At 41.6% G+C, this 10402-nt stretch overlaps 2 protein-coding genes across 2 annotated transcripts; one reads left to right on the forward strand and one right to left on the reverse strand.

Moving 5' to 3' along the window:
- Positions 1-1363: 1363 nt before the first annotated feature.
- Positions 1364-5417, reverse strand: yy1a (YY1 transcription factor a). The gene is made up of 5 exons (XM_069152267.1): positions 4797-5417; positions 3257-3407; positions 2892-2952; positions 2591-2749; positions 1364-2375 (listed from the first exon to the last, which is right to left on the reverse strand). The coding sequence occupies exons 1-5, from the start codon at positions 5290-5292 to the stop codon at positions 2193-2195; spliced, it is 1050 nt and encodes a 349-aa protein (XP_069008368.1). The 5' UTR covers positions 5293-5417; the 3' UTR covers positions 1364-2192.
- A 689-nt stretch (positions 5418-6106) lies between these two features.
- On the forward strand, positions 6107-10392 carry degs2 (delta(4)-desaturase, sphingolipid 2). Its single transcript, XM_069152274.1, has 3 exons — positions 6107-6202; positions 8771-9513; positions 10149-10392. Exons 1-3 carry the CDS (start codon positions 6121-6123, stop codon positions 10290-10292), a joined length of 969 nt encoding a protein of 322 aa, XP_069008375.1. The 5' UTR covers positions 6107-6120; the 3' UTR covers positions 10293-10392.
- Positions 10393-10402: the final 10 nt, after the last annotated feature.

Raw genomic sequence — 10402 nt, forward strand, 5'->3', positions numbered from 1 at the left:
ACCACCATGTTTCACTGTTGGGATTGTATTGGGCAGGTGATGAGCAGTGCCTGGTTTTCTCCACACATACCGCTTAGAATTAACGCCAAAAAGTTCAATCTTGGTCTCATCAGACCAGAGAATCTTATTTCTCATAGTCTGGGAGTCCTTCATGTGTTTTTTGGCAAACTCTATGCAGGCTTTCATATGTCTTGCACTGAGGAGAGGCTTCCGTCGGGCCACTCTGCCATAAAGCCCCGACTGGTGGAGGGCTGCAGTGATAGTTGACTTTGTGGAGCTTTCTCCCATCTCCCTACTGCATCTCTGGAGCTCAGCCACAGTGATCTTTGGGTTCTTCTTTACCTCTCTCGCCAAGGCTCTTCTCCCACGATTGCTCAGGTCCAGGAAGAGTTCTGGTCGTCCCAAACTTCTTCCATTTAAGGATTATGGAGGCCACTGTGCTCTTAGGAACCTTGAGTGCTGCAGAAATTATTTTGTAACCTTGGCCAGATCTGTGCCTTGCCACAATTCTGTCTCTGAGCTCCTTGGACAGTTCCTTCGACCTCATGATTCTCATTTGCTCTGACATGCACTGTGAGCTGCAAGGTCTTATATAGACAGGTGTGTGCCTTTCCTAATCAAGTCCAATCAGTTTGATTAAACACAGCTGGACTCCAATGAAGGAGTAGAACCATCTCAAGGAGGATCAGAAGAAATGGACAGCATGTGAGTTAAATATGAGTGTCTGGCAAAGGGTCTGAATACTTATGACCATGTGATATTTCAGTTTTTCTTTTTTAATAAATTTGCACAAATTTCTACATTTCTGTTTTTTTCTGTCAAGATGGGGTGCTGAGTGTACATTAATGAGAAATAAAATGAACTTTTTTGATTTTAGCAAATGGCTGCAATGAAACAAAGAGTGAAAAATTTAAAGGGGTCTGAATACTTTCTGTACCCACTGTATGTCGTCCAAAAAGTTTTAAGTTTTGTCTCACTTGCGTTACAAGTTTAATTTAATTTAATGTTCAGTCTCAATTTTGTTTTGCAGTTATTTTAGTCTTTTCTTTAGTCATCTTAATTTTGTTGTTTGTCTTTCACAGTGTTTATCTTTCACCCCCACCCCTTTTATTCTGTAAAAAAGCAAAGGAAAGTTGAATGTATACAATATTGGGCCTTTAACGAACCAGAATATGTTTCACTTCCTTTTTTTTCATATTACCATAAAGTTCAGTACTTTCCCCAAACAGCTATTAACATTGTGTTACCATTTAAGTTTTTGAGCTTCAGTAGAAAATCTACCTTTAAAGCACTATATTATCCTCTCAAAAAAGATTGAATTTCAAATTTCCCATAAACAAGTAAAATAACCATGGATGCTGTGGGGACCTGAGTTGCTTTATTATTTCCCACATCTGAAGCAGCTCCAGGATTAGTCTCCAAATGACACCGCTACTAAAAAAAAGCTGAAAAATAACACATAAATAGCATTTTAGGAAAAAATTACACTTTTGTGTTGGTAGTGCACGGGGAGAAAACATTTTAATCAGTGATCACTACTGAAAACTCACATGGCTATTATCTACATGATTCTGATATTGCATTGTAGAAAATGAAAAATATGCAAAGACCACCCAATCCTCACCTCAAAACACACTCACATGAAGGAGAAAAGGGGGGCAGAGGTAAAACAAACTGCGTAACCGCTTCCAGGAAGTGCTACAGGGACAATCTTACTACATACGTTACCACAGAGCTTATTTCAAACAGTGTACAATATGCACACTTGGGGAAAAGTACAAAATTGAAAAGGTGTCATCGCTGAGGACCAATGCAAATCTGATGGGTATTGCAAAAACTTTTTAACTGGCTGTGTTAAGGTATAAATACGTTTTTAGGCGCAGATCCATGAATTATCATCTTCACAAGAAGAAACCGTAAATCGTTCCATCCATGTAGAGCCTAAGTACGGCTGGAGGCCTGAGTGGGGTGGGGGGGTGGGGTGGGGTGGGGTCGGCGGTTCTGACGAGTCCATTGTTCAAACCTCCACGTGTATCAAAAAGTTCGCAAAAAGGTAATTTCACTGTCTAGAGGCAATACAAAGGGACTTCTTAACTCACAACAAAGCAAGCCACGGAGCATTTGTCCATCAAGGAGCGGAGATCCAGGTCAAATCCTCCAGTGTACGCTCACGTTGTTGCCGTTCGCCTGATTCACTGGTTGTTTTTGGCTTTGGCGTGTGTGAGGATGTGAGACTTCAGGTTAGTTGACTGGGCGAATTTTTTGTTGCAGCCGTCGAAGGGACACACATACGGGCGGTCTCCAGTGTGAATACGCACGTGTGTGCGCAAGTTAAAGTCCAGAGAGAACCGCTTGCCGCAGCCCTCGAACGTGCACTGAAAACGAGCGAGACAAAGTGACATCATTTTTCAACAGGCGGCGTTCAAGATCACAAACACCAAAGTTTGCACATAACTGATCTGATGCAAAGCCAGTTGAATCAAATGCACATTTCAGTATCTACTACCGTTTTTCTTTCTATCTGAATATATGCAGCTTTCTCCAGAAGACAGAAAAATAAGTAAGACATGCAGAAAGAGAAGAAACTCACCTGGAAAGGTTTTTCTCCTGTGTGTACGAGTTGATGCCTCTTGAGTTTTGAACTCTCCACAAAGGCTTTGCCGCACTCTGCGCAGACATGCACACGAGGCCCGTGGGTGTGCAAGTGTTTTCTCATCGCCGAGTTGTCCCTGAACATCTTGGTACATCCCTGAGATGGAGGGGAAACACAGTGAAGCGAACCCGCATGCTCCCAGAAGGCAATGTTAAACACACACACACACGACTATGCAACCTAATGTTGACGTATTTAACCTCAATCTTTTTAACAGCACTGTTAAAATGAAGCTTACCTTATGTGGACAGGCTATCGTCCTGGGTGCATCGTCCTCTTTTACTTTTCTTGGCTTCATTCTGCAACAGAATTAAAATTGGTCACATCATAAACTGTTGACATTCACAAATAAGACAAGGGCTTATAAACATCAACGACAAAAACCAGTATGCTCATATGTTCTTTGCTGTATTTCATACAAACAAAGCAGAGTGTGAAACGCTGTCAAATTAAACCAAATTAACTGCATTAACTTTTGCACCAGTTTTTAAATGATGCTTCTTTTAACTATCTTTTTGTTAAAGACACAATTTTTTTTGTTTTTAAATTTGTATTTGGTTTGCCATTGTTAAGCCTGGGTGAAAACCAACACTTTCCACTTACCGTGCAAACTCTGCCAGCTGTTTGGGGTCTGACAGGTCGATGCCTGGGATGCCTCCAGGAGGAAGTTTCTTCCCCGTCATGTATTCGGAATAATCTGGAGGTGAGTTTTCTCCCGTGATTTGCTCCTCGTGGTCTATGTCCTTCTTGTCATCTGAACGAGAGCGAGACAGTTTTTAAAAGTAGTCAATATTAACAGCAGCAACGGAACGTGTGGAAAGAATTTAATACATTTTTCAGCTAAAACTTTATCACGTCAGTCATTCCCACCTCCCTACAGTCACTAATTTATTACTTGCAGAAAATCATGCTCGTCAAAGTTTCACAAACACAGTATACCCTATACAGCTGCAACAATAAGTCCATTAATCAACATTAAATGTCAACTATTCTTATATAATTGATTAATTATTCAGAGTTAAAAAAAAACAACATGTTAAAATCATCAGACCCCCGGCTTCTTAAATGTGAATATTTTTACATTTCTTTAGTCCTCCATGATAATAAACTGAGTATCTTTTGATTAGGGGTGTTGGTCGGGACAACATGAGACATTTTTTGGCTTCACCTTGAGTTTTGGTGGACAGTTTTCACCATATTCAGACTCTAATCCCAAATAAGTGAGAAAAGAACAGACAGATTAAACCACAATGAAAATAATGATTAGTGGCAGCCCTAATAAACTAAACCCGTTTTCTATACATTTACATTAGACCTCTGACAATTAGGTAGTTAATAGCTGAAATCTATAAAAGTCTGTATTTGGAGCCCATAATTTGCACAACCACCAAAATGTGTCACACTGGATTTTTTTTTTTACGTGAAGTATATTGAATACAGATGATTTGAAAAAAGTGCCAGTTTTAAAATAACATACAAACTATGATCTAGTAATTAATTACGAGCTAATAACACAAGAAGTATTAATACATTTGGAAATGTTTGCAAACTTCAAGAACGAACGTTTTTAACATATCCACTTATTTCTACATCGACAATTACAGTAAAACTTGATAAAGCAATTATTTAGTAAACCCTATTATTATTTCATAATAATTAAAGCACTATGAAACAAATTAATTTATTATTTTGGACGCAGGAAGCACTTCTTTAACGACACGAACACGTGAAAGTGTGCCTGAAGCCACCTCGGTAGCGTAAAGTTCGAGGCGTTCCTGAAGGCACCACCGCCGCGGTTCTCGCTGAACTGCGCCATAGCGGCCTTAGCGGAGCTAGCCGCACTCGCCCCCCACTCTCGCCGCCATCTTCGCCGGCCAAATAAACGCCATTTTTTCGGGCCGCCATACTTTCCAGACCGGGGGAAATATGGCGGCGCCCATCGACACATAAAAACATGGCTTCCCATAAAAACAAAAACATCTCAAACGGGGTCGAAGCGGCTCAGAGTCGCGGAACGGTTCTTACTTTTTAGCGGAGGACAAAGGCCTCAACCGGGCCCCCGGGTGACACGACGCGCACACGCCGAGAACAAAGCGAGCGGACCCGGCTTGCGGGAATTCAACCCGCGGGACTGTGAACTTACCCGATGCCCACATAGTGACTGAAAACTCCCCCTCCAAAGTCTTAATCTGGACCTGCTTCTGCTCCCACTTCCTGCCCATCTCTCCCCCGCTCAGGTAGCTCTTTTTCCCGGCTCTCTTCCCGCTCCCAGCCTTCTTCATCCGGCCCGTCGACGAGCTTCTCCCGGCGACGGTGACCAGAGTCTGTTCGATGTAGTCCTCCTCCGCGGCGGGCACCGGGATCAGGATCTGGTCCTCGAAGCCGTCGTCCGCGTGCAGCTCGGAGTCGTCCTCGCCCACCACCTCCTCTCTCGTCTGCACCAGAATCACCTCCTGGTGCGGGTGGATCGAGCCGGGGTCGTCCAGCGGCTGTAAGGCGATCATCGGCTGGTGCTCCCCGTCGTCTCCGACGACCGTCGTCTCGATGGTCTCCACTTCGATTTCGTGCAACTCCACTATTTCGGCCGGCATTTCTGACCCGTCCGTTTCTATGTACAGGGTGTCCCCCGACGCCATCATGAATGCAGGTATTTCCTCCCACTTATGAAGCCGTATTTTTGGACTCTTTTAAGCCTTTCCTTACTGTCGACTCTCAGACCTTCCTCCTCTCCGACAACAACTCTCCGCCAGCGTACGTACTCTCGTTGCCACAACGCTCCAGTTATGAAGTCTCGCGTGATTTGGAGCAAACTGCCCAGCTATGTGGAAATAACTTTACAGCGTAAATTTATTCCTTAAGTTTGTAACTCATCAGTATAATTACGTATCTTATAAGTTATTTATTGAAGAAAATAAAAACAATTATTTGTGCATGAAGAAGCAGGTTAGTTAAATAAACTAGTGTTGTTTTTTTTTATGAATAATAAATATATTATTTGTTTGATTTATAAAATATCACAAAAAAAGTGAAAAGTGCAACGATATAGGTACCTTATATACAAGAAAAGAGTAGCAAAATTAAACCAGTGAATGCTTGCCATTTTTCCTTTAAAAGTGATATAGGTCTAAATACCTAATTTTGCTGACAACACACTTAAACTTAGGCCTAAATAAAGGAGGTTCTTCCACCACTGTCTATTTATTTTCTTTTTTTTTTTTTTTTAACAAAAACATTTTCCTTCCAGAGAAACAAAGTTTGTCCACACATCAGAAAGCATATGCCGCAAGGCTGCAAACTGTGCAGCCTATGCACAACTTCGTCCCTCCCTCAGCCAGGGGGGGTGGAGGGGAGGGAGGGGCCTGCGATCACACCTTCACCCTGCAACCTGTACCCGTGGGTGTGCCCCGATACAGTGAAGGTTTGATGACACATAACTCCGCAGAGCCTCACACGGAGAGAGGATAGCCATGGGGAAGACAGGTGGAAGAGGCGACTTTGAATGGGTCTACAATGACCAGCCACACACTTGGAGAAGAAAAGAAATTTTGGGTGAGAAATTATGGAAAATAAAGAGCGTTGTTTACCCACAGGAGTGTTTCAGAGGTACATTTGGCATTAGATTGGGGGTAAAGTTGGTTTTTTGTATACTGACTATACACTATATCTAGCCGGTTAAACCTGTTTACTTGCTGTTGCCTAACGAGTAAGGAGTCGACAATGGATGCAGGTGAAGCTAGAAACCGGCCTGCCGCTAAACCTAAACAAAAGGTTCTCTCTTATTGATGAAACGTTCATTATCTCTTACGCTATAAATAGAAATTGTATTCCAAAATCCCTTTACAACTGCAGATATTTAAGATAAAGATATAAATACTAACTCATGGAATTTATGATGTCCAAAACAAAAGTACAATATGATTTCATTCATAATTTCAACTCATGTTAAGATTTATGGGTATTTCTCACGTCTTCCTCTCGTAGTTGACCCAGACTTTGATATTACAGTATTTTCATGTCATTTTGTTGGCAAAAATAACTTTTTCTTGGAAAGAGGACTCAATGTTAAATAGCAGAATATGAATTTAACTGTGGTTGAAAAATCTAACAGAGGACAATAAGTTATTTTTTTATGTAAACCTATCTGCCTCTCTGAAAAATGTTATTCTCACTTATGAGACAACATATTGATAGCAGGTGCAGATGACAATGCCTCTGGGCTTGCTAGGTAACAAGACACATCGCCTGCTCACGACGAGCACAGACACAATGCAAGAAGTAAGTAGAAAGGTTTTGAGAGTCAGGGAGGATCCATGGAAAATAATCTTCTTCACTCACAACTGTGTAACTCGCTAAACTGTGTATTGTATTTATTCATTTTTTATTATTTCAGAATTTAAAATCTGTGCCCAAAATAGCCATCTTGACTAATCTGATTCATCATGTAATTCGAAAACAGTTTAGCTTTAGTTGATGTCTATTTGATCTTGGCTTTGTCGCATGGCTGCTCTGTTGTGAAATAAGCAACTGGAAGGTGACTGGTCGTTTGACACCACGGAGCTCTAAATTATAAAAGAGTTTTGTTTTAATTATCCTCCACGCTGTCCTGAGATGAGAGTTGGGAGGATGTGTCATTGTGCTTCACATCCCTTCACTAGATCATGTGGGATATTTTGATTGGCAAGTGGTTTTATGAATTGAATGACTTGTTCTTTGGCATGTTTGCAGACAGGCCATAAACTTTATATTATCTTGCATGTCAAAAGGACAAATGTGCTTGCCATGACAGCAGCATTTGAGCTCCCACAAATGATTCATAATGGTCAAACAACAGTTGTAGAAAAGCTTTTCCCCAGAACAACGTGTGATTTAATTTTTGGTTTGACTTGTAGCATCCTCTTAAATCTTGCATCTTTCTTGCAGTGAAACATGAGGCTGAAACCTTATATCGAGAAATTACATGACAATGAGGTGATGAAATGACTTGACTGTCTAATGATGAACAAGACAGGGCTGAACAGCGGGTTCTGCAAGGAGGTGTTAAGCATTTCAAACTGTGTTTTTTTATGGTGTTTGGTTATCAGTTTAACTTTATGCCCTGTGGGAGGGCTACACCTGCCAGCACCTAAAGATCTATGGCTTTATGAACAAGAGAAATGAGACAGCGGCATGTTTGCCATGCAATAGAATAAAAAAAGAAACTATATCTTGTTTTAAATAGGACTGTAAGGAAACAGTAGAGAATTCCTCCAGGCTAAACATTAACTAAATAAATCAGGTTCGGCCAGTTAAGAGGACACCTACGAAATGTAGGAAAATCCCTATGGCTTTAACATTTTAGTTACCAAGGCGAGCACAATTTGCATAGAGGCAGTACACAAGTGAGCTGAAAGCAAAAAAGCAGACCAGATTTGCATGTGACATCCATTTATTGTCACGTGCATGACGCGAGATGCTCCTGCAGCACTTTGCATGCTATGATTATTTCCTCACCTGTGATCCTGGGTTTTTATCACCTGGCAAAACCTCCCTTGACTTACCTGTACCAAATCTCTATAGTAGCCATAAAGCGTGGCTAATGTAACAGTAGATTATATTGTAAAAAGTAAAATGAACCGATCATAGTTCATTTTGTAGCAGTGAGTTTTTTCTCCCTGCGTTTAATTTCCCTCCGCAAAACAACAACTCTGCCAATTAAAAATGATTTTTGTCAGCGGGGTCGTCCCAAGAGAAGGGCAGTACGTTACAACATGCTCGACTGTGTTCTTTGGGATACACACTCTTGTGATGCAAGTCATGAATTGAGATCAAGCTTTTGAAAATGACAGTGAGTGAGTCCTGGTAAACAACTTCCTCTACTGGGTCCATGACAGATTTATTACTTTCTTAATATCCAACATAAATAGTTAAAAACTAAGAAAAACTTCTTCTCTTTTCCACACTTTCTATTAATCCACTATTTCCTGTTTTCATTTGGTTTCCTTTGCTTTTCTCTGCTTTTTATTTCCCACCTCTAAACCTTGAATCCTCCTCTGCTCTCACTTCCTTTCTTTTCTACAACCTCCTAATCTCTGGCCTTGATCTTTGTCCATCCCTCCTTCGACCTGCTTCTCTCCTCAGCCAAATATCCGCAGATTAAATCTTTAATGGGTCCAGACCCCCAGCTGAAGTGGGTGGTATCCGGCATGGTCCTCACCCAGCTCCTGGCCTGCTACCTGGTCCACAACCTGTCCTGGAAGTGGATCTTCTTCTGGGCCTACGGCTTTGGAGGCTGCATTAACCACTCCCTGACTCTGGCTATTCACGACATCTCTCACAATGTGGCCTTCGGCAACAAGCTGGCGAAGTGGAACCGTTGGTTCGCCATGTGGGCCAACCTGCCCATCGGGCTGCCTTACTCGGCCTCCTTCAAGAAGTACCACATCGACCACCACCGGTATCTGGGAGGTGACCAGCTGGATGTGGACATCCCTACAGACTTAGAAGGATGGTTCTTCTGCACCCCGGCCAGAAAGGTCCTCTGGCTCTTCTTCCAGCCATTTTTCTACGCTTTGCGCCCATTGATGGTCAATCCTAAACCAGTGGGTCAGCTGGAGATCCAGAATGCAGTCGTTCAGTTCACAGTAGACATAATCATCTACTATTTCTGGGGCCTGAAGCCCATCGTTTACCTCATTGCAGGATCTATCTTGTGCATGGGACTGCATCCTATCTCTGGACATTTCATAGCTGAGCATTACATGTTCCTGAAGGGACACGAGACATATTCCTACTATGGACCACTGAACTGGATAACCTTCAATGTTGGGTACCACATGGAGCACCATGACTTCCCCAGCATACCTGGCAGCAAACTACCTCAGGTGAGACTGTGTTAGGATCATGAATCATTTCCAAGGTAAACTCTGGACTCGTCATTTTTCCAAGAGTATTATTAGTGGTAGAGAATGACACACACAGTTACACTTACATCACCACGAGGCGTGGGCAGATAAGATGGGCCTCTTCTGTCTTTCAGGTTCTACACAAAACGACTTTTTTTTTTTTTATTTTTTTATTTTTTTTACTATCGACTACATTTTTATCAGATGAATGAAGAAGCTATGTAACTGATTAACTGCTGCCTCTCCAGCACAAGCAGAGCATGAAGAAAGCCGATGTAAAATACAATGGTTCACAATGATTCGAATGAAACTTTGGGTCGAAAAATCAGTTACACTGGGGTTTTTTTTAACATTAGAATAAAAATAAGTCGTCCTTCACTACAACATTCATATCAGGTAAAAGTATCTGACAGAAAGTATGAGGCCTGTTACAGTGTTATCCTCCTGTTCAACAGTATTTGACCTTGATTATCTTTTAGACCACACAAAGTCCCCGAGGTGCTTCTGACACTTTACATCTGCAACATAGATGATTTACATTCCTTTAAAAAAATGTTTTTTTCTTTTTTTTTTACTACCCTTATATTCTCACCTTTGTGTTTTCTTCTTGGCAGGTGAAGCAGATCGCAGCAGAGTATTATGATTGCTTGCCGCAGCACACATCCTGGATCCGAGTATTATGGGACTTTGTGTTTGACGACAGCATCGGGCCCTACGCCAGAGTCAAACGGGAGTACAAGTTAAGTAAGCAGGGATAGATCTTTGACTGATTATATTTTACATTAAACAGTAATGTGAATTTCAGTTGTGAAATATCTATCGACCACAATGAAAGGTCATTATATTCTCTTGTTTGAATGTTTTTTTC

Source organism: Embiotoca jacksoni, unplaced genomic scaffold (assembly GCF_022577435.1).
Source record: "Embiotoca jacksoni isolate LCO1_2020_lvr unplaced genomic scaffold, fEmbJac1.0.p SCAF_18, whole genome shotgun sequence".
Taxonomy (NCBI): domain Eukaryota; kingdom Metazoa; phylum Chordata; class Actinopteri; family Embiotocidae; genus Embiotoca; species Embiotoca jacksoni.